The sequence below is a fragment of the Marmota monax genome, unplaced genomic scaffold, assembly GCF_021218885.2.
Source record: "Marmota monax isolate L192 unplaced genomic scaffold, Marmota_monax_Labrador192_F-V1.1 WCK01_AAM20220418_F8-fsc00014, whole genome shotgun sequence".
Lineage (NCBI taxonomy): Eukaryota > Metazoa > Chordata > Mammalia > Rodentia > Sciuridae > Marmota > Marmota monax.
Window position 1 is genome coordinate 36,804,694 of NW_026695222.1, and position 25,971 is coordinate 36,830,664.

General features: G+C 54.6%; 1 protein-coding gene across 1 annotated transcript in view; it reads left to right on the top strand.

The window, feature by feature from the left end:
* Positions 1–210: 210 nt before the first annotated feature.
* The window catches only part of Cdh4 (cadherin 4), a 408,941-nt gene continuing 383,180 nt past the window's right edge, over positions 211–25,971 (top strand). The window contains exons 1-2 of the mRNA XM_046433120.2: positions 211–315; positions 2,495–2,603. Coding sequence (XP_046289076.1) covers positions 259–315; positions 2,495–2,603 — 166 coding nt within the window. The 5' untranslated portion in view covers positions 211–258. The remainder of the gene's footprint in view (positions 316–2,494; positions 2,604–25,971) is intronic.

Consider the following 25,971-nt stretch of genomic DNA (forward strand, 5'->3'; position numbering starts at 1 on the left):
CGGCCGCGCGGCTTCACCTGCAGTTCTGCGCGCGGAACAGAGGCGCGGGCGGCTGCGAGGCCGGCGGACGCAGCGGCCCGAGGGAGCGCGCCGCCGGCCGGTCTTGGCCTGGCTCCCGGAGCCGGGGCGGCGAGCGCGGCGGGCGCAGCGGGGCCGGAGCTCGGGCCGGCGCGGGCGGAGGCGGCCATCGGGCGGCGGCGGGGAGCGGGCTCTGGGCGCCGGGCACCGTGCGGGCGCCGGGGCGGCGCGGCGGGGAAGATGACCGCGGGCTCCGGCGTGCTCCTGGTGCTGCTCTCGCTCTCCGGCGCGCTCCGGGTAAGTTGCCGCCCCCCGCCCGGCGGCTCGCGAGCAGGGGCAGCGCGGGCCCGGCCCCGGAGCCGGCGGGGCGCGCACCGGTCCGGCGGGCTCTCCCGGGCTCCCCGGCCAGCGCCGGGCGTCCGCGCCGCGCACACCTCTGCATGCCCGGCACCCGCGCTCCGCTCAGCCGCCTGCGGTCGGCGGAACGAGGAGCCGCGGAGCAGCGGGGAGCGGCGGTGCGCAGCGGGCTGGGAGTGCGGCGGGTGGGAACCAGGGATCCCTGCCCGCACCGGAACCCGCCGAACATCCCTCTGCCGCCCCAAACCGCGGCCACTGCCCGGAGCTCGGCTCTCCGGCTCCGGGGCAGGCTGCCCGCTGGCGGAGCCGGCGCGCCCTCCATCGCCCGAGAGCCACGCGCCTCCGGAGTTGGCGAGCCCAGCTCGGGCAAGGGCTGTAGGCGTGGGGAGCCAGGCGGCAGGGGCCGGGGATCCAGGGGTGGAGGCGCCGAGGCTGATCCTCCTGCCCGGGGATGGGGTCCGCAGCGCAGCACCGCCTCGGTCCTGTGGATGCCGGCGGGACCGTCTCTGATGGGTATCCAGTGTCGAACCCCTGGCACCTTAGCCGCGGAGTCCCCAGCGCAGGCTGGAGTCCCACTGTCTGGCGGGGTCCTCGCGACTTGGAGAGGCGCCGGGAATCCTGGCACCGGCAGGCGCAGGGCTGTACTACGCCCGGGAGAGCGAGCCGGGCGCCTGCCTTCTTCCTGCGGAACTCCGCTGCCGGGTCCCCAACCCGGCTCTGAGCCCGATGAGGTGCAGGGCCCGTAGGGGCGGTGTGCGCGGCGGCTCCAGGGGCGCCCCTGGGCGGAGGCAGAGGGGCTGCAGGAGTGGCAGGAACCCCCTCTCGTGGCCGATCGGCCTCGCTGCCTCCTCCCAGGCTTCGCTGTCTTCACCTCGGAAATGAACCATCCTGGCGACCGGAGGCCCGATCCGAGGCCGCGGGGTGTTCCGGGGTGCCCTGGGCACACGCCCCCGGGGGATTGAAACTTTCCGGGACGAGTTTCGCCACCCCCACCCCAACCCGGGTTGCGTGTGTTATTCGGAGCTTCCTTCCCCAGGAATGGAGCCGTGGTTTGGAGCTTTTTCCAAGAAAAGACCAGGCTCCCCACCTTCACGCCCCTCGGTGCTTTTGGGTGGAGGGGTGTCCGCATCTGGGGCCAGTGTCGGGAGCACAGCTCGGGCCACGGGAAGCCTCTGGAGCCCAAGCCCCAGCAGCAGCGGTGACTCGCGGGGCTGAAGGAGGCAGCCGGCAGGGAGGCGGTTTTGCTCCATAGGCTCAGCGCGAAGCACAACTGCGGGGAGCAGCCTCCGCCTTGGGCTTCCTGATCTCGCCCAGGAGCAGGGCTGGCTTCATGCAGTTGCACACATTGCCTCTGCTTTACCCGCTGTAGCTGAGAGGGGCCCTGTGGCCATCCTGCCCTGCCCTGCTGTCTTACTGCCTTGGGCTCTAGACTTCTAGAGGAGTGAGCCGCCCAGGACAGGACCCTCGCCTTTCCTAGTCATTTAGGGGAGTCCACCTGGTTGGGCTGGAGATGGGGGGGGGGGTGAACTAGGGGCCATGGATGAGAAGGGGAGGGCCTGAGGATGGAAGCAGCCCCTCCCTGCCCTACTTACATACCTCCTTTGCCTTGGCTCCAGCAGGGCTGCTCCTGGCCCCATATAATCCCTTGCTCTTTTCCCCTTCTCCCACATCCCCTGTGGCAGGCAGAGGGGAGACTTAGGTGTCCCCTCCTACCTAAAGCCAGAGCACTGGAGCCTGAAGGCCTCACCCTGGCCTGGCCCCATGTGCCTCACGGGCTGACCCTGTCAGCTGCCTGTGGACATTTCTCTACTGTCTTCCTCTTGCCATGTGCCCATAAGGCCTGGCAGGTCCCCAACTAACTTTCAGTAGGCCCTTTGCTCCCGCCTGAGCTAGGGATGATTCTTCCAATCCAGGATCCTTAAGTCCCCAGATAGTAGAGAATCAGGAATCACCTCTGGGTGGAGACTGTGGCTTCTCAGTATTTCTCAGCCAAAGACCTGCGTTTTATGCATCCACCCCACCCCACTACCACCACCACCACCACCACCACCATTAAATGTTGGTTAGGTTGCATTCTGTGAACTTAATTCTGTTCAATGTGTCTCCTCTGTCTTCTCAGGCCCATGAGGATCTTACAGCCAGGGAGACCTGCAAGGCTGGATTCTCAGAAGAAGGTTACACGGCATTAATCTCCCCAGATATTCTGCAAGGAGAGAGGCTGCTCAAAGGTAGGGCAGGGCGCAGAGGGTGGAAGCCGGTTGCCTTTGAGCTGTGCGCTGGGGAGGTCACTTAGGCAGAAGAGGCCAGGCCTGGCTGGTCTTGGTGCCCGGCTGCTGCAGGTGTGGTTGCCCGGTCCCTGAGGTGTGAATTGGTCAAAGGCATTTTGCATCAAGGTGAATGATTCAGAATCCCTGTCATTTTTGAGTGAGGTGAATCATTTCCTGGGCAACAAATTGGAATTTGGATGTAACGTCACCCAAATAATGTGCAGAGAGAGACTTTCTTACCAAGTATTTTTATGTATGAAATTCTGGATTCTTAAATTATCCCTGCTCTGAAATGCATGATAAAGCAGACGATGTTGTTGGAAATGCGGTAAATAAGCCCACAGACGTTCTGTTCACAAATGTGGCATTCGTTTTCATTACTGCCCCACTGACAACACGGAAACACACACGCAGGAGGGAACTACCAATTAGCTTTGTCGTAATTGCAGGATCGTGTCCACATTTGTGACGGGCGCACGGGAGGCAGCTCAAGAACCCACGCGACAATAGATCATGCTGTACATCGATCTGTTTCTTTTTTAAGACAAACTAATTAAACTTTATATTTGCATAGGAGGGGAAATAAATCAGTTCTTGCTTTCCTGAGGTTTCAGAATTAGGCTAGGGGCACCTTGGCCAGAAAGCGCCCCTCTTGGTCTCAGTGTCTCAGGAGTGGCAGCCTTTGAGCTGACCTCAGAGTTTTTTTTGGGGGGGGGAAGACTTGATCAAGTGTAAGGCTGAATTTCAGCATTCACACTAAAACATTCCTCAGCTGTTGACCGCTCCCCATTTTTGTCGGAGAGAGGGTGGCAATGCCTGTGTGTGTGCACAGTGGAGTGTGTACTCACACACACAGTGGGGCGATATTTCTATCCACATCCTTCCAGACCCAGCCTGTTGACCTCCTTATTTGTGCCTGGTTATGTCAATCAGGCTTGTATTTGCACCAGCTGTGGCTACATATATATTTTAGTTGTTGACGGACCTCTATTATTTATTTGTTTATTTATATGTGGTGCTGAGAATCGAACCCAGTGCCTCCCACATTTACACATGCCAGGCAGGCGCTCTACCACTGAGCCGCGGCTCCGGCCCCCCAAGCATAACTTTTCCTACTTATTTTTTGATTTTCTGTTTGTGATACCATTATCTCTCATCGACTATGAAACACACTCCAGGCAGCCTGCCCCCAGGAGCAGAATGGACTCGCTGTCTCAGAAGTGTGCGGGGAAGGTGTTTTCAAGAGATGCTCCCTCAGTCGTGCCTGTGTCTCGTTTTGGAGTTTGCCAGGATGGGCATCTTTTGGGGTCCTTTGGTTGACTGAGATCCCTGTGGGCTGGCAGAAGGGGCCAAGGGTGCCCTGGCACATTGTGTGCCTGCCACACAGGACAGGTGGCGTTCTCTGTCCTGCTGTGGGTGCCTCCTAGACACCTCTGCTGAGTCGAGACTGTCACCTTGGGCCTCTGGCAGCACAGGGATAAGCACGACAAGACCTTGGAGCATCCATCGTACTCGGGGCTGGGAAGGTAGGCCTGCTGTGACGGAAGAGTGGGGCGGGCCCTCGTGCTTGCCAGGAGGCGGTCCCCATGGGCGTGTGGGCATCCTGGCCACACTCTGCTCTGCTCTCGGTGGCTGTGGGGGGAAGCTGGATGGCTGGACAGATGTTGCCTGGCACCTGGGTGCCCACGGTGTTCACCTAGTTCTGGGTGAAGGCAGACCGGCTTGTGGTCCTTGTGGATAGGCAGCTCATTTTCTAAGCCCTTCTTATCCCTGAGAAGCGGCCTGGCCCAGGCCTGGTTCAGGGAACAGGGCTGAGGGTCACCAGCTGGGGCCTTCTCCACCAGCTCAGCTCCTCCTGTGCCTGGGGCACCACCTTTCCTGTTTCTTCCCCTTGCTTTTCATAAGGTGTCACATCTCAGGAGCAGAGAGTTTTTTTAAGGAAGACTTAGAAGTAATTTCACACATATGGAGACAGAAGCTAAAACTGCAATACACGCAAGCCAGGACACGTAAACCTTCCTGTGTGTGTGGAAAACTTTGCAACTGCAAGAACACAGCAGAGACGGATGTGTCAAAAATAAATGAGAGGCAGTGTTCCTGTCGTTCTGCTAGGAGTCGCAGTAAATAGATAACGGCTGCTTATAAGTGAGCTATTCCAACAGAGAGAACTTAACCTTAATTTGACAAGCAAAGCTTCGTAGAGCCCTCTTTATTGTAAGTTCGCCATAAGCTGCTAACGACCACTCCGTGGCTCCCTCTCTCTGCCTGAGTCAGCTCCCCAGCAGCCCCAAACACACACTTTCCGGCAAGAGCGATTTGTTACACAGTAATTAACTTGTTTATGATAAATGGATGGAAGAAATGTCGTGGCATTTTGTTTTATGTCTAAATGAAAAGCATTTGCATTCTAAAAATTTCATGCTAATTAGGCTTAAAATAGTTTCCCCCAACAGGGTAACAGACACTATGTATCGAGAACCTTTGGAGGAGCAGAGCAGCTCAGTGTGGAGAGCCGGGTGCCACTGGCTGGTCTGCAGCGTCCTCGGTCCCCACAGCCGTGTTCCCTGCCTGCTTTTACTGGAGCACACTGGCATGTGCTTGCGCGTACCCTGCCGTGGTCATGTTTTGGGGTAGTTCACTTTGGCCGTGGTCACTGTGGCCACTGGCTGGAATGGGTGATAACACCTGAGCTGGGTGGGTAAGCGTCCTCCTGGGCGATGCCGCACTTCAGGCCGAGCAGCTGCTCAGCTGGTGTCTTTTTCTCTGTGTTAATAATTAATGGTCAGCCTGCCCTGAGCTGCGGCCCTCCCGGGTGCCCTGCAGAACTCTGGACAGCACAGCAGCTTCAGAGCGGGGCCTGTGGGGGCAGTGGAAGCCTCGAGGGTCACTCTCCTTTGATGCTGGAGGGACAGTGACAGGTGAGAGGGACACTCTACTGAGGGTCAGAGGGCTGTGCCTTACCTGAGGGCGGTGGGTACACTGTGGGTTCAGGTGTCGAGGAGGAAGAGTCCTGCTTTAATGACGAATTTAGGCCCCATCTGCTTAAGACCCTCCTGGGTCCCTTACACCATGCTCTGCTTCCTCCTCCCAGAATGTACATTATCCAGACAGTCATCGCTCTTAAACTGTAGGGGTCACAAAGGCAGGAGCCCCATCATTTCTTGTTTATATCATTTCAGGATATTCTTATCCAATAGGATAAAACCCAATTAGCAGAATCTTAATAAATAGAGGTTAATTTTTCTCACTATCCAGTAAGTACAGAGACATGGTCAAGGGTGGGAACAGTAGATCAGTAATGTCATTACAGCCCTAATATTTTCCATTCTTACCATTCTACCACATTTGGCTTCTCATTTTATTGCCTTATCATTACGAACTAGCTGCTGTGGCTCCACATTTGTATCTGAGTTTAGAGCAGATGAAGAAGGGAATGGTAGTGCTGCATTTCTTACCTGTATGAAGAAAGCAAATGCTTTCAGCCTCCCTGCAGAGGTTCTCATTGGCTGGAACTAGGTCACATGTCACTAGCTGAATGAGGCAGGGAGCCTGGGAGGACAGAGAATTGTGGTCATGTTTCACTTAGACCCATGATAATTCATCACCTGATTAATGAGCAAAGTGCTTGACACGATTGCATTTTGCTTTAGGAAGGAAGAAGGGACAAGAGGGTGCCAGGGTGACAGCCTCCCTGGCTTCAGCAGCATGCCTGGGCCCGCGTCTGAGGTCTGTCCCAGCGTGGACAGAGGGGCCGGAGCCGAGCAGATCATCCAGATCGTGGTTTTCGCCTCTTTGCCACGGTGTCACCCCGCCCCTGCTGCTCAGCTTGACCCGCCTGGCTGACAGTGGAAGGCCAGGCGCGTGGAGGGACAGGAGCTCAGCGCAGGTGCAGTCCTGTCAGAGGAAGTGACACGCCCTCCTGATTCTGTGTCCTGTGCTCACAGCAGAGAGGACTGCTGGGAGGGTTTAGATTAGGGGCTGACCACGCTCCACTGCCTGGCCTCCTAGACCCTACGAGCTGCCCTCCAGGTCCACTCTCTGCCTCTCCTGTGCTGACCCGTGTGGCTGACCCTGTGCCCACACAGGCTGAGCCTCTAGTCGCCTTAGGAGGGGCCGTGTGCCCCCTCTGGTCAGTGGTATCTGGTCTCGTTGGCCCACTGGGTCAGGCTCTGGGAAAGCTGGGCTCTTCCTCCTGATAGAAAGGAGGAGGCTCAGTGGGCCCTGCCCCTCCGCCTCACTTCGTCCTCCTCCTGGAGTAGGCTTGATGTCGGGGGCAGCGGGCATTTGTGGCTGAGAAGGTGGGGAAGACCCAGTCCCAGGTGGTGTCCCTGAACACTCACAGCCCTGCACACAGTGTCTCCTGAGAGTGAGTCGAGCTGGTCACCTACAGCCACAAGCCTCCCCAGCTCAGGGGGAAGGTAGCACACACCAGCCAGGCTGCCCAGGCTCCCTCCGGCCCCCTGCATCCTGTGGCCATGGGTTTCCATCTCGCCCAGTGGATCTGAGAACCCACCGTGGACATTCTAGGTATTTGTCAAGCGAGTGAAATGAATATTCACCACTCGAGATGCTGCTGTGGCCAGAGTTCTGTGAGCACTCACTGTCTCAGGCCAGGGCCGTCTCCCTGAGCCTCCCGGAGGGTGGACCCTGTGCCTGTCCTCACCACCCTGGGGCTTTGCCTGTCCACGCGGTCCACTGTTCCAGCAGGAGAGCTAAGGCCAGGCAGGTCTCAGCCGCTGGTGGTTGGACTAGCTCTGAGCAGGTCTCCTGCTCCAGCAGCCACTGGAGGCGTCTTCCTGAGCCTGCAGACCCCACTGCCCCTGCCCTGGGGTCTCCCAAGCAGCATCCAGAGCAGATGGTGGACCTCTGTGCCTCTTTGGCCACCTTGAGGGACAGCTTGGCCAGCTGGGGGCCACTGTGGTGGGCTTTCAGCAGCATCCCTGTTGCAGCTGGGCTGGTCCCGGGGTTAAGGTGTTGGACGGGAGGGGAGGGGACACGGTGGGAAAGCAGAAGCTGGAGCCTGCTTGCTGGCTGCAGTCACCCAGAGGTCCCAGGAGCCGCATCTGAGAACAAAACAGAGCGAACCACGCTGCCCTTTGCACCCTGCCAGCTCAGACCTGCTTGGAGCTGTGTCCACCTGCTCTGTCCTGCAGCCCAGGTGAAGTGCATCATGGCCTCGCTGTGCATAGGGACAGTCACCTGCATTCTGCACCCTGAATGAGGATTCTGAGCCTGGAGTCTCTGTCCTCTGCCCTCTGTGACCACCCTGCACTGAACGGTGTCCCTCTGTGATGGGCAGTGCGAGTTACAGAGGTGGACATGGGTGCTCCCTGCCGCTGTGACTTGAAAAGGAGTTAGGCTTCCTGTTTGGGGATGTGTTTCAGTTGAATCTCGGGGGAGGGAGCTGAGCAGGGTGGGGTCGGGCTGTACTGACTCTCGCGGCTGACCAGCCCCACACGCAGCACCTCCTTCAGCCTTCACAAAAGCCCTTCTGGAGGCAAGATGGGCCCCTTGTTGGGGCTCAGAAGCTGGCGATCAGTGAGGCCCAGAGTGGCCCAAGCGTGCGAATGCCTGCCCCTTCCTCGGCCCCTCCTCCTGTGAGCTCATTCCATGTCTCCTGTGTCACTTCAGGTGGTTTCAGAGAACTGCAGCCACCGACAGACAGGAGGCTCTGATGTCCAAGGCCACAGTCCTGCCACCAGCAGTGACCAATGCTCAGTCCTGCTGATTGTCTCTCATCTCAGAGGCCAGAGCAAATGAAGCCTGTGAGTCAGAAGCCCCCAGCCACAATTGCTGGTGTCCAAGGGCCTCTCTGAGATGGGTCCACACTCTGTGGACACTGGGGGTTTGCCAGCCAGGCCTGGGACTCTGTGATGCCAGGAGTTTCCTCATTCTGGCCATGCAGTGGACAGTCCCAGGGCCTTGTTGTCCCCTGGCTTTCAGACTGCAGTGCTGGGGGTGGCGCAAGGAAAGACCCCGATGAAGGCCCCGCTCAGCAAGCCCCTTTGCAGGAGCTGGGTTTCTGCCCAGGACCATCACCATGGTGCTCTGTGCCTGGGGCGCCAGGGACCTTGGTGAGGCAGGTTTCAGGTCACATGGGGCTCCCTTGCAAGGTTACCTGAGAGGACACTGTGAGAAGTTTCCTGGTGTCTCCAAGTGTGTGGAGGGCCTCCTGTCCCAGGTTCATGGAAAGGCCTGGAAGCTGGCTGCTCTCCAGGACCACGTGGCTTCCTCTGGCCCCACCGTCCTCAGACACCATGAACCCTCTCTGTGCCCACACCTCTGGGTGACCTTCCGGGCTCAGGAGCACCTCCCTCTCTGACTGAGCCGTGCTGGAGTCTGGTGTCAGCTACCAAGACCTGCAGATTCTTTGTTTCAGAAACAGTGATTTTCTAATTCTACCCTGCAGGGTTATTTTTTTTTTCTTCTGCTTCTTTTTAATCACAATGAAATTCATACTACAGTTTAAATGAAGTATATTTGGTACGTAGTTACCTCTAGTGTTTGCTTCGTGATATTAATTTCAAAATGTGGAAATTTTGTGAATTCTCTCAGGCAGCAAATGGATGTGGGTTAAAATTAAGGAGAAGGCTCCCTCCCTCTCCTTCCCCCTCCCTCCTTCCCCCTCCCTCCTTCCCCCTCCCTCTCCCTCCCTCCCCTCCCTCCTTCCCCCTCCCTCTCCCTCCCTCCCCTCCCTCCTTCCCCCTCCCTCTCCCTCCCTCCCCTCCCTCCTTCCCCCTCCCTCTCCCTCCTTCCTCCTCCCTCCTTCCCCCTCCCTCTCCCTCCCTCCCCTCCCTCCTTCCTTCCTCTCTCTCCGTCTCCCTCCCCTCCCTCCTTCCCCCTCCCTCTCCCTCCCTCCCCTCCCCTCCCTCCTTCCCCCTCCCTCTCCCTCCCTCCCCTCCCTCCTTCCTTCCTCTCTCTCCGTCTCCCTCCCCTCCCTCCTTCCCCCTCCCTCCCCTCCCTCCCCTCCCTCCTTCCCCCTCCCTCCCCTCCCTCCCCTCCCTCCTTCCCCCTCCCTCTCCCTCCCTCCCCTCCCTCCTTCCCCCTCCCTCTCCCTCCCTCCCTCTCCCTCCCTCCCCTCCCTCCTTCCTTCCTCTCTCTCCGTCTCCCTCCACCCTCCTTTCCTCTGCCCTCCCCCCCTCTCTCCTTGCCTTTATTTTTTCTTTGAAAATATGGTTAAGTAAATGCCAGAACTAGTCACAGGCGGAGAGTGGGCAAGGCAGCATTCACCAAGGACCTGTTTTCCTCCCAGTGAATTCCACCACAAAACAGGCCTTAAGCTGAGCGAAGTGTCTCCCCGTCAAGGACAATAAAGTTCTCCCGAGCGTGTTCTTGTCCACCCCTGAGTCCCCAGAGGGCTCTGCAGTGGTCGCCAGCTGGGCTGATCTTCCGCCAGAGGATACAGGCACATTTCTGCCCGGGCTCCAGGCTGCCCTCTTCTGGCGCCCTCCAGTACTGCTCCTCCCCACTGGCCAGGCAGTCCTCTTTGGTCTTAATCAAAAGAGAACAAAGCAAAAGGCCCGATTGATTCTCTTTGACCAGTTTGTACTTCCAAAGCCATTTTCTTCCAACGCCGTCAGGGGGGCAGGGCTGGTGCTTTGGGGACTTAGCTGTACCCTGATGTGTCCTGAAGTATAATGCTTCCACGATGCCTGCCCCAGGTCAGGTGTGGGATGGAGAGGCAGGTCTGAGTGACGGGGTCCCCACTGTGTTCTCCGGGGAGAGATCTGCTTAGTTTGCAGACTGTGTGTTCCTACTGTGGTAAGACCCACCAAAACGTAGCAATTTAACAGCACAAACTCATCGTCTTGCAGTGCTGGTGTCAGGAGGTGGAAACGCACCTCGCTGGCCTGAATCAAGGTGTCCTGTGGGCGGGGCTGGTTCCGTGGGAGGCTCCGGGCTGAGGCGCCTGCTTCCCTAGCTCGGGGCCCGCCTTCCATCTCAGGCCAGCTCTGCAGCATCTCGCCACTCTTTCCTCTTCCACTTAAGAATCTCTGATTGCCGAGGGCCGCCATCGTCAGCCAGGATGACTTCCCGTCTCACGGTCCTCAGTTTAGTCACATCTGCAGAGTCCCTGAAGCACACAGTAGCATGCTCTGAGGCTCTGGGGTTAGGCTGGGACCCCCTCCAGGGTACCATTGTTCTGCCGATGGCATGTGTGTCTGACGGCGAGGTGGCCTGGTGGGGTGCATGGTAGTGTCTGGCTTCTGGGCATCGAGGACTTGGTGAGTATTCCCCGCTCAGCAGTGACAGCTGTGGTTCCCGAGCAGCCTCAGTGGTCTCTGGTGCCCCCACACTCCGCCCAGGAGCAGGGCCTCTCCTGTGAGGAGCGCCAGGAAGCTTCACTCCAGACTCGGCACAGCCTGCGCCACTCTCATCCAGTCTTGCCTGGTTCAGAGCCTCCACCCCTGTGGGCGCCTCCTGCTTCGCCCAGTGTCTGTAATTAGGGCTCTGTGGGCGGCTGCTTACCGCGGGGATCGGCCACGGGAGAGGCTGAGGGGACGTCACTGGAGCCCACGGCAGACTCCGACTGCCTGCTTGCCACTGGCCGTGTTTGAATTCTCTGTTTCCTTGCTGACAGCGTGTGGGGATTTAGGAAGGATTAAGGTAAGCTTTCCCCGACAGATAAATATCCGCAGGGCCTGAGAGTGCCACCCCATGCCTGGCTAATGACAGGTGGCCCTCAGGAGCTCAGGCGCAGGTGATAAGAGGTGTGCTCGACCTGGGATGGGGCACTTTCCATTTGGAATGTGACTTGACTGACTTGCAGCCCCAGAGTATCAGTGTGCAGGTGCCACATCCGTCTCAGGAGGGACCTGCTCCCTTTGCCTCTGAGTGCTTGGGGACAAGGCTCCCAGGCGCTCAGCTGTGTGGCTGCGATGGAGTCTGACTTGGAGAAACGCCGGAGGTTTGCTCTGCGTCTCTGTGAGCTGCCCAGGAGGAAGCACAGAGGCCATCTGTGTTGCTCTGTGTGGACAGTTAAGGAGGCCAGGTGTGCAAGTTCACCAGGGTTTGAAGCCCAGCCTCTGCCCACAGAAGGGCCAACAGAATGCAGATCCCGGGCTACCATAGGAACAGAGAGGACTTGGCTGGGGGAGGCAGTTCCTAGTGGTGTTCACCCTCCCCCAGGCCTCGGTTTCCTTGCTGCAAAGCAAAGGGGTAGGAGTTTCCACTCTGGCCTGGGAACTGCCTGTCTGGAGGACTCTTGCTGAGCCTGGCAGGCTCCTGGGTCCTGTCCCAGATCTACACTGTCCTGTCCACTACAGTGAGATGGACAGTGGCTATTGAGAGAGATTCTCCCTGTAGCCTCTGAATTTGGCTGGATTTGGAGAAAGAGTCTTTGTAGATGCATTTAAGGATCTCAGGATGAGGTTGTCCTGGGTTAACTGGGTGTGCCCTAAATCTGGTGACAACTGTCCTCAGAAGATGAGACGTGGATGCCGGGGATGAGGTCTGTTCAACAGAGGCAGAGACCAGAGCAGCTGCAGATCCAGGACACCTGGGGCCTCTCCAGCCTGTGGAGGGAGCACGGCCCTCCTGGCACCTTGGTTGCAGGCTTCTGCCTCCAAACTGCAGGAGAGCACATTTCTGTTATCTTAAGCCACCAAGTCTGTGGTCACTTGTTACAGCAGCCATGGGGAACTAATCCACCCACTGAATTGGAAATTCTGCCTATTAATCCATCTCCCAGGGAATCTGATATTCACGAAAGCCTGAGGGCTTCAGGCTTAGAGGATTTTAAACTGCAGACTTCCGGGGTCAGCCTCCCGCGTGAGCGGCCGTTATCTGTGGAGGTGTCTGTCAGTGGTGCCTGGCTTCCTGAGGTGCAGAGCAGGTGACAGGATGCCCTGTGTTCAATCTCACCCAAACGGCAAATGAGGCGGGTTCGTGTCGTAATGTAGTATTTATGTTACGAAGTGTGACGCAGAACAACTTCACTGGAATTAAAATGTATATGCAGCATCTACTCTTGTGGATTCCACCAGGGTCAGATGGAACCTGAGTAAGGAGAGCAGCTCAGAGGATCACAAGGAGATAGAATGTAAATGTTTTGTGAATCTGGGGACTGCCTTCCGAGAGGGATGCTCAATGGCAACAGGGAAGGCTCCCTCCCTCTGCTGATGACTGCGGAGGCCCGTGGGGGGCGTTTGAGAACATGCCTCCTCTCCCCCAAACTGCTTTACTGTAGAAATGCAAAAGCCACTGTGGCTGGCTGTGACTTGTTTCCGTGTTTGGGCAGTTGCACTGGCAAATGGCCGTCTGCACCACCGACAGCAGGTTAGCACAGGCTCAGGGCAGGGCTGAGAGCCCAGGTTGAGGCCACACCTGATTGCTGCCCCTTCCCCTACTCCTGGGTCTGTGGTGGACAAGGGAGCCCTGGGGACCTACAGGGGGCTCCATGTCTCACTCTGGTGTGGTGGCTGTGCGTCATGCAGCCTGGCTGTCCCATCTTTCTGGGTTTTGGTGGCTCCAGAGCTGGTGCTGGTATAGGAGTCGTCCTGGCCAGTCCAGATGGGCACCAGGACCCTGCAGGCCATCACCTCTCCAGCTGAAGCCCAAGGAGAGGCCCTGGGCCTGAGGGGGGAAGCAGCCTGTTGGCCTGCCCTGGCCTGTGAGCGTAGACACCATTCCTGCCCTCTGCCCCCTCCTGTCTGACTCCTGTGGGGTAGTCACCCCTCTCCGCACCTGACAACCGCAAATACCCAAGTCCCAGTGCTGGCCTCAGTCTTCTGGAGGCTGTGAGAGTCCACTGCACCACCTCCTCGCAGCCCCACTGCCTTCCTGAGGGGTTGCCCCGTGGCCAGTAAGAGGGCACCCTTTGAGACTTGGGCCCTTTACTTTCCGTTCCCCCCGCAGCCCCGTCTGCGCCTGGCCCCGGGAACGTGCCGCATGTGGGCTGACCTCTGAGGCAGTGATTTCTCCATCAGGCAGTGGCTGCATTTGATGGGTTTTATGTTTGGGACTGTTCCCTCATTGGCCTTTACGTTCTGATGTGTGGCCAGGGACCTTTTGGCAAAGGCATGTTTTTAAAATTGAATAAATAAATTATGGAGTGACTTATTTAAAACCCCACAGGCCTGTGGGGAGAGGCAGCACACGAGCGAGTCACTGGCTGCCGTTCCTGATTAGCAGGGTCTTGGTGGGATTGGATCCTGTCATGTGGTGTTTAATGCCCGAGCGCTGACGGGCTGGTGGGGCTGGGCCAGGGTGCTCCAAGGCCCACGGGCACCCGACTGTCGGAAGCTGGGCTTCTTCTTTAGGTCTTCGTGTTCTTTGCCACCTTCCCTCGGGTATAAGGAGGGAATGCACAACTTCCTTATCTAGTTCTTATGTCCTAAGGCCAGTGAATTCCAGTGAGGGGCTCGAGGCTATAAAACTGTGGCCAAAAGTCCAGAAAATCTTAGAACTTATGCTGACTCGGTGAGAGAGGGGGCGGAACGATGGCTTTCTCTTTTTCCACTCATTTCTCTTTGCAGTCCTGGAGTCTGAATCTGGGGCTTCCTGCTTGAGAGGCAAGCACCCCCCCAAGAGAGCCACCTGCTTCCTTCCTTGCTTTCCTGTTCTGTGTGGCTCGTCATTGGTGCCTCAGAGTCGCACAGGTGATTGGGGTTCTTCTGGCATTACCACACAGGCTCTGCCTCCTCTTCCCCCTCCTCCTCCTCCTCACCCGGTTCCCCTTCCTCGGTTCACCTGGTCTCCCTTTTATGTGATTGTAGGTGTTATGATATTCGTGCTGTAGGTAAAGGTGGGATCGCTTGGTCTATTCATGCATGTACCTGGTACAGGTTGGTCAGCTCCATCCCACTGTCCTGTCTTTTCCTGTCCCTCCACCTTTCCCTCAGTCTATTTCCTCTGCACTAAGTGTCTTCCTTCCACTTTAAAAGGACTCCCGCTTTCCCCCCTTATTTTGGTCTAGTTTCCACAGATGAGAGAAAACGTTCAACCCTTGACCTTCTGAGTCTGCCAAGCCGTTTCTTTTAAATTTTGAGTCAGGGTCTCCCTACCTTGCCCAGGCTGGTTTTGAATTTGCAGTCCTCCTGCCTCAGCCTCCCATGGGATTACAGGTGGGCACCACAGTGCCCAGCAACGTTTTGTCTTGAGTGCACTGGACAGTTTAAGGATTCATCCTCATGGAAGTGTAAGATATACTTCTATATGGGGAAAAATAGAGTTACATGCTTGAAAGGTTAATGGTTGGTAAACATCAATTTTCTACAATCCTGGCTAATAGAAATAGCTTATAAGACATAAAATGTCATGCTTCCAAAATTACAGGGGCCTTGGAAATCCATTTTGAAGTCTTGCATCCTTTGAAAATGGTCAGGGTATGTGAGAGCATTAAGTGTCTTTTCTTCATAGTGGAGGGATGGTATCTGTGGGAGAGGCAGTGGCTCTCCAGAGTGGTGAAGGTGTTTTCTCTCGGGTATTTTTGCTTAAACACTTAGCACATCTCTGGATTTGTAGTCCTGGAAACTGAAGGTGCATTTACTGGGGAGCAGTATGGCCACCTGCATAAACCTAAACCATCCCTCTTGGTCTCCTGTATGACACTGTGGAAGTGTTAAATGCCACGAACATAATATTCTCTAGAAACACTGCATTTAAAATATGATGGCGCAGGCAGACTTTGTGCAGCCTGTGATGTGAGAATGGGATTATCCTCACTTTTTAGATTGGAATTCACACACAAATAGTTTCCAGAACCTTCTGGGATTTTAGAGAGCGAAGTAGGAGGTGGGAGGATGAGGATTCCATCTCAGCACCACCACCTTCACTTCCCTACCTCGTTTGCTTTACTTGGGGTGCAGGGTGCAGTGGGTGGAGCACGGGCCCATGTTGCTGGAGGACATGTAGAGAGGCAGACTTAAAAACTAATTGCTCTCTGCATGCTAATATCCCATGCCCTTTGGGTACAGCATCTTTTGCTGTTAAACTGAGCTCATTGACAATGGAGATCCTTCTTTCTTAGTGATAGAAGATGGCCCTCTGCATCCAGCTTGCTGAATCAGTGCAATGGTGGGCCAGTTAGCTGTCTGTAATCTCTTTGTGAGCAGGATTAAATTACCTGCAAACTGGCATGGAGCCACAGGCCATGAATCTGCTGTCTTGGAATATGAGGAGCCAGCCTGGAAGTTCACATGTCAGCATTTAAATGTCTTGAGTGAACTGATCCTCCCCTGATCCTACAGTGGTGGTTCCCACCTGTCACCCTCATATGGAGCAGGAGGCCACATGAGGGTTAAGGAAGAATGGGATTTTTCAGCACTATGAATCTGAAGGTTGTACCTGCCCCCTGGAACAAAGGAAAAGGAGCCACTAACGAGATGGTTCTGTCACAATGTGAGAGAATCTTGGTTTCATCTTTTCACAATTCAAAAATAAAAATGAATTGTGGAAGAGTTCTCCCCTCCGTGTGCCAAGGTTTGCTCTGGGAGCCAGGGAGGGCCGTGTACTGACCCACTTGTTTCATGCTTGCGGTGTTCAAATAAGGCAGTTAGTTCACTGAGCAAGAGGCCAGGCCAACTGAGGGGTGGGAACAGATGGGGAGTAAATGGGTGGGGAGCTGCCAGGGAGAGCCAGGCCAGAAGCACAAAGATGTTCTCATCCTTGGTTGATTCCTTCTTTCACTTAAAGGTGTGTCATTAATAGCTTCTCCTTGCTGTACAAAAGCAGCCCCAAAGAGAGTCCTCTCCAGGCTGGGCCTCAGTCCTCTTGGAAGCCTGAAACTCTAGCCTGATTGTGCTCAGGATTGCCAGAGACTTGCCCCATTGTTGCCTTCTAAAGGGAAGATTCTGGAGGAATATCATTCTCTGATGTGCACATAAAACGTCCCCCAGCAGCTTTCTAAGGTTGTGGCTTCAAGGAGGCATTAATTAATCACCTCCTGCAGCCCCAGGGGAGTCAAGAGGCTGCTCCTGAGATAAGGAGGCTGCAGACTGCAGGCTCAGGCTGCCCTCCGCCTGGCTGCTCCTCCCTGCCAGGTAGAAAATCACGTTGTTTTCCTCCCAGGAAACATGCTCATTCTATCAGGAAGGTGTCCCCTCTACATGGTTATCCAAGAGTACTTCCCCCTTATCAGGGTTTAAATATTAGTCTTTCTTTCTGCTTAAATGCTGTGTGGTTGAAACTTTGTCAGAAAATGGCATCCTGAATGAGTGCATTGTTTATTGTAGATGTTCCTGCTCACCTTTAGGGACGGCAAGTGCTGACAGTAAGACCAAGTGCAATTCAGGACCCTTGTCTGTATGTTTCTGAAGGAGTCCTAGTTCTGAACATCAGTAGGATGGGAGGCAAACGCTTATCTATTTATTTCCTAACATACTGCGCTGCTAATCTCAACTTGCTGTCTCCCAGTGGAACTGCTCTTGGTGAGTCTGTGGCCTCTCTCCGGGAAGTTATTTGATTTTTGATGTAAGGAAAAGGATTAATGCAGTTGAGTTTTGATAAGGCTGGCCGTCTGCATGGTGCAGACACTCTCATCCGCTCGTATCGCTGACAGTTGGTTCGTTATGCTGGAGCACTGCAGAGTGGCGATATGGGACGTGCAGAGATAATTGTAGTTTTGCTATTTAAAAAATAAATCTAGTGCTTTACAGTGTTAAAATGATAACCTGTTTAGGGAAACTCACAGTGCCTGTCTTTTGGCACAGAAAAACCTCTTCTAGCAGCTTGACTTGGATCCTATTAATCTATTTTTATTTTCCTGAGCATAAATTAAAGCCTATTTCTATTTGAACTTAAGCTAGAACCTACCAGAAGTGCATTTCTGTGCACTTTAAAGCTAAAAACATCTACAGAGGTTTCATGTCATAGCTTTTCAGTGATCTTGAGCTTTTAGCTTAGATGCAGTTGCTTCAACTTAGTGTAAATATCTCAATATATGGTAGGCATTTTTGATTACAGTGCTATCTTAGCAGTTACCTGGGTGGGGGAAAAGAGGATTAGGAAGGCATAATTGAGCAGTGGATAAATGTCATTCTATGTTACTGATAATTTTCTATCCCCTCTAGGAATATGTCAGTGCTGTGTCTAGGATCCCTATTACACACCCTCTGGGACTGGTGTGATGTGACTCATTGACATTGCTATTTCCTTTGTGGCTAAGTCAGCTATTCTAAAGGAATGAACATCTATGGAGACCCAGGTAGACCTAGTCCAATAGAGACTGGCTTGCTGTTTTATAATAGTGGCTCTAAGATTACCACAGGGTCAGGAGCCATTAAGCTGATGGAGGCATGGGGCCAGGAAGATTCCACATTTTTCAGTAAAATATCACATTGTTCATTTTAATGTTTTCACTGGTGTTTTACTTCATAGATACTTGTAGATCTCAGTGTTCCTTGATATCAAAGTAGCACTAGCCATCACTTTTCCAGTCATGAGGGAATCATAGAGAGTCTTAGACTCACAATTGCCTTTGATGACTCCAGCTCCCCAAAGATTAAAGACCAGATGTGCCATGCCAGGCCCTCCATGCAATGGTCCACATTCTTTATTCCCTTTTTCCCTATGCCACGCCCACTCCCTTCTAGGCACCAACACTGAACTACCTACTGAGGTAGTAAGAACTCTTCCTTACTCTGTTCTTTTATTTTAGCTACCTCTTCTGCATGGGTGTACCATACAGGGGCTTCTAACTCAAATTCTAATTCTTATTGAGCTCTCTCTTGCCTTATTCTCCCATCCTGTCTGCTTAAGTCAAATTTATTACTTCCTCCTCTGTTGTCTCATTATTTTATTATAATGTGTATAGATGTAATGTACAGTATGCTTCCCCCAACTGCATGAATTTTCAAATTGTGGCCATATTATGATTTTGCTCTGTGTGTGTGTACACACTGATGCATGTTGTCTAACAATTATGGAAGTGAGGGGAGGGTATACATGGTGGAACTGGAGAGAGACAAATGCCCTAGAGCACCCACATGAGACTTTGTGAGAGAAAGAAGATGAGTTTTTCCCCCCTCTAGGAATGGGAAAAGGCTGAAACTGACAAGTAGGAAAATATGAAAACATGATAATTGGAGAGAGATGGGTATAAAATGGAAAAGCCAGAGTATTTTTCATCTCCCACCTGTGTATTAGGGATCACTCAGTTTATTTATTAAGGTTTTATCAAACTAAAGTAAGACAAGTAGATTTTGGTCTAATGAAATTGCCCCACTAGGAGCTGTGATAGCTTCAGGTATCCAGAGCATAATTGGATAACAATGACAATTACTACGTTGAGAGTTTTAGTACTAGGTAGCCTCTCCCTTTCTGGGCCTTCTTCACAGTGCAGCTCATAAGCATCCTGATGAAGTGGGGAAGAATTGACTTTCTAATCTCCAACTCCAACATGGAACTGCAGAATGAATGCTAATCAATGCTGGGAGGCCCTCACTTTTTAGCACCTGACCCTGTTCTCTGATGTAGATCTGCTATAACCTGGGTGAAAACCAACATGGTACCACTTGGTAAAGACTTTTGCTCAGTGACTATTTGGCTAGCCCCACAATCTTTAAGCCAAGCAGTTGCTTATCTGGGAGTCTGGAGACCAAGGAGCCTCACTTTTTAAATTCTACATCATTTAAAAAAATGTTTGAATTGTTACAAACTCAAACCCTCACACTTTACCCTTCTCTCAGTAGGTCTGCCAATTTTCACTTCTGAGAATTGGGTACCTTTATAAAATTATATTGGCCTGTGGGAACTGAGATCTACAGGTTCTCAAGTTTTTAAATGTACAAAAATCAAACTGCTAGGCTGATAGTACTTTATTGATTCATCTCCTTGCTCTGCTTCACTGAGCCATAGAACTCCCCAGTGAGGCAGTGATGTTTTGATGTTGACCATAGCAAAGAAGTCCTCACTCTAGATATTGAAGTAATATATTTATGGGCTGAGGATATAGATCATCATCATGCCTAGGATGACTTCATGCAGCAGCACACCTGACTGGGCGGCTTTGGAAACCTTCTGCTTCGAGAATATGAGGACTCCCTTAATCTAGTGTTCAGCGCACTGGTAAAGATCTCCACTCCCATTTAGAGTATTCTAGAAGTTTCTACAATAATTACTGTAAGATGAGAATGTTCAAAATGAGGCCATTTAGTAGGGGAATTGGGACAGAATGAGGCGATATGCAAAGTTCATATTTTCTCTTCCATCTTTTCTAGGCCCCTCTGATCCCTCCCCCTCTCTGAGAGACTGTCCCCTTGGAATGTCAAGGACTCAGAGGAGAAGAGCATGCCCAACAGTCGCCCCTGAATGGGCTCATTTGTGTCCTATCTGGAAGGTGTTGACTTGATGAAATTCACTTTTGGAAAGGGAATTGGCTTTAAAGTCCAGTGAAAACGACCCCTTATTTTAGAACATTTGGGGTTAAACTTCAGAGTCATTGTCCTAGAATGTTAATGTGAGTAGCTGAAGGCACCCGTGGGTATATTGGAGGTCATGAGTAGCATAAGCTTGCTGAGACCTGAGGTTCCAAACATGGGTGGATTGATCCCACCTCTCTAAGTGCAATCCACGTTCTTTGTTTTTAGGGATGAGAAGTCCCACAGTCATGACTGCCATTCTTAAGAGCTGTCCCAGCAAGGCTTCCCTGCAGCCTCTTATTAAAGCATGTTTTAAATGAGCATCCAGGCACATTTGGCATGCTGGGCAGGACTAGACACGGGGGGATGCAGTGAGGCATGTTGTCCTCCTACTTGGTTGACAGCAAGAGCCTTGCATGTGCTGCTCTTCCTCTGCCTTCTTTTTCAAACTCACCCGTTGCATAAATGCTGGAATGAGCTTTGTGAACAAAACTTCATAGGTCCTGGCACTGACAGCCACTAGCAAGCTGTGTGTGTGTCTCATCCTTCCCTTGTAAACTCCTTGCCTGCCTAACCGTGAGCCCTCTGCTCTTGATTTTCTCCTGACCTTTGTACTTGTTCTGGGGTCTCTGCTGGGGTCCCTGTTCCTCTGCTCTGGCCTGTCCTGTCAGCAGTTCATCTCAGGTGTCTCTACTCAGAGAGGCCTTCCCGTCCTCCCCGTCCTCTTTCCTCTGCCCGGTCAGCCTATGAAGAGCCTGTGGACATCCAGAGTCTCTGCCGTTCTCTCCCATGTCAGTCTTTACCTGCTGACTGGTGGCTCTGAGCATGCAGCCCCCACTGCTAGCTGAAGTCCCAGTGCTCAGGGAGGAATCAGACTCATTCAGTGCCAGGAATCATGTCTGGGCTGAGTTCCCTTGATACAGTGGGATCCCAGAGGAAGACAGCAGGCAGTGATGTCCTCATCCACCAGCTCTGTGTATCCTCCAGCTCTTCACCCACAGCCCTCTCTGCAGTGAGTTCTGCCTGATCATCACGGCTCCCCCAGGGGCCTGGGGTCCCCCCCACCCCTTGGCCCTTCTTTTTCTCTTTCCTTGGCTAGTTTCTACGGATCCTCCTCTCAGGCACCGAGTCTTCTCCAGAGCCCCTGCCCCTTTCTCTGGAGCTCAGAAAGGGCAGGAGTTCAGCACCCCAGACTCTCCATGCCACGGGATTAAGGAGCTCTCCAGCATCTTGGATTTGTCTGTCTCCATCTACCATATGGCTTAGTCCCTGGGGGTCAGGGGCAGGGTCGTCCATGTCTTCCTCACCATCAGCCAGTGTCCAGTCACCCACAGGTGCTGGCTTCCTAAATGAGAGAGAGTTCCTGCAAACCTATAGCAGGTCCCTCCCAATGCCTGTAGTACTGGGTGGTAGGAGAGGGGCAGGTGGGATTGACCTAGACAGTAAGAACATGAGTCTGCACTGGGGAACTCCCTTCCATCCAAACGCCAGGGCTTCCCAGGAATGGAGACTCGGCCTCAATTCCAGTGGCCTGACACTTGATGGGAAAAACCCCCTTTTGATGAGTTAATGAGTCAAACAACACATTCCCAGGCTGCGTTTCAGGCTGTAGCTGGTGATTGCCACATCAGGTGATCTGGAAACCAGTGTTACTGTGTCCCTTTGACGTCCTTCTTGGAGGCAGATCACTGGCAGGACGGGAAACTCTTGGTCAGGCCCACATTTCAGGGTAGGTCCCTCCCTCCAGGAGGTTTGACCCTCCTGGGTGCGTGCTACAGTAATTTACCCCTAGGTCAGCTGCCAGGGTGGGGAGGAGTGGCCCAGGGATGCCCAGGGGCCTCAGAGGTGGCACTGGGCACTGCCGGCTGTGGATCCTCCCGGTCTATCTGGCCTTAATCCTTGGTCATGTCTGCTGGGCTGGATGGGCTGTTGTGGGGCTCCGGGGGATGTGTATGGAATAGTCTTTTCAGGAAGAGGTGATGGTGAGGCAGGTGCAGTGGTGCCCATTAGTAGCTTTGGACGAGAATCTTGTTTTTACCGGGAATGCCCAAGGAAGTGGCAGCAAGGTCTGTGGCCGTTTTGTTCAAACACATGCCGTCAGAGCCCAAGGCCACCCAAAGCCCCCGACTCCCTCGGCACTTACCAGGTAAGTGTCTGCGATCTGCTGGGGACAGCAGGGTACCCCATGGCACTCACAGGGTTCTCCACGTGCAGGGAGCCCTCCCCCATGACAGTGTCCTTGCTCTGTGAGGCTCCTTTTGTCCCAGAGAAGGCAAGCCTGGAGTGAGGCGTCATCCTGCTTTTACTGTGCAATTCATAAGCACAGCTTCAGGTCAGTGTGCGACCTTCCCTCTCAAACGCCCAAAATAATGGGGTCAATTAAAATAAAGGCAGAGACCTTGAAATCTAGGAAGGAGCCATGGGAGACCTTGATTCCAGCCACCCTGGGCGAAGGCAGCTTTGTGTTGTCACTATGTGTATCGAGGGCACTACCTCCCTCTCCCTGCTGTGGGGACCGGGCTCCCGAATCACGACCCTCCCTGCTCCCCTGAGGGAGTGCAGAGTCAGCAGCAGGGTCAGAGGAGGTCTCCCAACACTGCTGTCTCCAAGGTTCTTCATGGTGGTGCTGGTATTCCCTTTAGGGTCCCCAGCGCTGGCTTTCCATGGTGTGGAAGTGTTTCCCATTCAGCTGTAAGTTGTTAACGGAAAACAAAGGGACGTAAGGTGGAGGTGGTCTGTGGATGGGGCGTGAACCCTGGCTGGCCAGGGTGCTCTGAGCTGGCTCTGACATTCAGGACACCCTGTGTGGGAGGACAGCCCTTCTCTCCACCTTGGACACGTGGCTCAGGAAGTGAAGCACGTCTGACCAAGAGCCATGTTTTGTTTAAACACAATGCATCAGAGGCCAAGGCCACCCAAAGCACCCTGCCCCCTCTTGGCACTTCCCAGGATATTTGGGTCCCTCCACAATGATGGTGTTAGAAGTTGGGACCAACAGGAGGTGATCCTCCTAACGGGATCGGTGCCTTTGTGCAGGCAACCCCAGAAAGCCCTGCTGTGTCTTCTGCTACATGAGAAGACAGTGTGCAGACACCATGTGAACCAGCAAGGGCTCTTACCCGACACCATGTCTGCCGGCACCTTGACCTTGAACATCTAGCCCCCAGAACTGTCAGAAATATGTTTGTGTTGGTTGTATGTTTTTTGGTATTTTGGGGTTAGGGGTACTGGAGTTTGAACTCAGGGGCACTCAGACACTGAGCCACATCCCAGTCCTATTTTGTATTTACTTAGAGACAGGGTCTCACCGAGTTGCTTAGTGCCTTGCTGTTGCTGAGGCTGACTCTGAACTCGGGATCCTCCTGCCTCAGCCTCCTGAGCCTCTGGGATCACAGGCCTGTGCCACCTGGCTCTGTTGGTTTGCAGCCACCCAGTTGGGGGTGTTTTGTTCTAGCTGCTCAGAGCACTAGGACATGGACGGTTCTCAGCAGTAAGGTGCCCCCCCAGGCCTTGCCAGCCATCCCTGATGGCTGCTGATGGGTCAAACACCAAAGAGAACACAGGCTGACGAGAGCAGCAAGTCGTGTTCTCTTCCTGTTGCTACATTTCTTTGAGAATTCCCACTGATAGGAGGAGGGCCACCCGGAGGGAGAAGAGGAGAATGGGGGTGGGCGGGGTGGGGGCGCAGGCCACGGTAAAGTGAGCAGGGTGAGGCTTTCCTGGGGGGGGCACCTTAAATCACATGGATTCCTCCCCTGGTAAATCCACATTTCAGCCATCCTTCTCATTGCAGTAGGATATTTTGTTTTTTTAAAATGCCAAAAAATTATTGTTAAAAACTTGAAAAAGAGAAAAATGTAAAAAAAAAAAAAAAGTGCACCCTCGTCTCCTTCACTGACTGCCCACACTGGTCACTTGGTGCATCCTCTGTGTGGATATGCAGACACACGTGCAGCACACGCCTACAGGGTGGACATGCACAGTGGGTGCGCCTGTGCACATGTCTCATGTGTCCTGTGCACTGTGAGCTCCGTGTGTGCACACAAGTGTGCATGTGTGTCACCGTGTGCATGAGGGCGTTGTGAGGCATGTGCCTGCAGCTGTGGTATTGTGTGTGTGCACACGTGTGTGGTGTGTGAGTGGGGTGGAGGGACAGCTTCAGCTGCTGCTGGGGTTGATGCCCTGATGTCCCTAGCCCGTCTCGTGAGTCATCGCGAGGAGTCATTCGAGGCAGAACTTGGGGTCCTGGCTGGACTCTGTGCTGGCTCTGTGGCCCTGGACCAGGTGTCTACAGGATTGTCAGAGAGCGGCAGCCAGTCCATTTCCCAGCAGAGCGCCAGTGATGCCCACACCCCACTGGTCCCCAGGCTGGGCTCTGCCATGGCTGCCTTCAGACGTGTTTCCCCTGGACAGAGGGCCATGGCCTCGCAGAGCCTGCTGTCCTTTCAGGAATGGAGTATTTTTAAAATCTGCTCGGCTCCCCGTCCCCCGTGTGGGCTGCACGTCCATGAGGCCCATTGTTGTGGGTGCTTCCGTCGGGCCAGGCGAGCCTTGTGATGCCCAGGAAGGGCCGGCACCGTCTTGCACCCAGAGTGCAGCCTCAGCGCCTTCCACCGACCTGCAGCTACTGCCTGGTGAGCACCTGGACGTTTTTTCAAGTTCCAGAGCCATTGAGAGCTTCTCCCTAATTGCTGGGCCTGTGTGTGACTCTTCCGTGTTCTCAATGCACACATAGGAGGGAGGTGCGGCCACGGTGCCTGATGGTGTCTGTCTCTCCAGGGACCATTGGGTTATATTAATACGAGCAAAGCCCCCCCAGACTGGCCGAGCCATAGCACAGATGTTCATGGAAGGAAACGCAGCTTGGGGCTGGAACCCGGGATGAATGGCTGCCAGGAGGAGGCAGCAGCCCCAGAGCAGAGGCTGGCGGGAGTTTTCATGAAGGATGGAGACTAATTATCTTAGGCTTGGCAAACAGGGACGGCAGACGGCGGGACCTGCTCAGCTCAAAAGATGCCATGGTAGTGGAGAGAGCAGCCGTGGCTGTGTGCCAGTGACACTGTTCCCAGCAGCAGGTGGCATTAGGTCTGACCCTGGAGCTGCCCTGCCCCTCTCTGCTCTCTAGGGACAAGATCCCTGGGTCTGGCCCTTGGGCTGTCCCTGTTCCTGCTCTCTAGGGACTAGATCCCCGGGTCCAGCCCTTGGCCTGTCCCTGCCTCTCTCTGCTCTTTAGGGACACGAGCCCCTCGGTGTGCTTCTCTCCCTCGCCCTCCGCCCCTTGCTCTGCTCGGCCCACCTGGCTCTCCTCTGTGCACTTGGAGGACCAGGCTCCAGCCGCCTGCTCTGCCCCCCTGCCCCGCCCTGTCCTAGCCTTGTCCACTTTGGTGTTCTCTGTGCCTATGGCAGGTGGGGAAGCCCCGATGACCAGCCCCCATCACAGGGCTACTGGGCGCAGGGCTGGCCTGCCCCGTGGCTGCCTGGCGTTGGTGCTGTGTGAGTGAGCTTTGGGCAGCTCAGGAGGGAGGGGCAAAGCAGGGGCAGGGCTGCCAGCCACAGCCCAGGGTGCTGAACAGCCTCGAGGGGAGGAGGGCGAGGAAAGCGGCAGCCGCGCGGTGATGGGGTGATGGTGACATGGTGAGGACACTGAGATGGACTAGGACTGAGATGGGGGAGGGGAGCTCTGCGTGCCAGTGGGGATAGCGCCTTCAGCTGCCACCTTCGCCATCCGCAGCTGCAGTCTGCAGCAAGGTGGGGCCGTGTTCTCACCTCCCCTTCCCCCTGTTCTTCCCAGATGAGGAATGAAAGGGTCACTGCTCAGACATGGAGTCCAAACGTCAGTGTGGGCCTGGCCGGCGCCCTGGGAGCCCACGCAGTTCCAGAGGCGTGCCACCGGGCTGCTGGGGCTGGGGCCCAGCGGGAGCCACGTGCAGGGCCTGAGCAGGCAGCGAGGGCAGCTTGCGGCCACCCTGAAGCTGGGATGAAACCCGCCTCCCTCCTCCACTTGGGTGCTCTGGGCTCCCTCGCGTGCA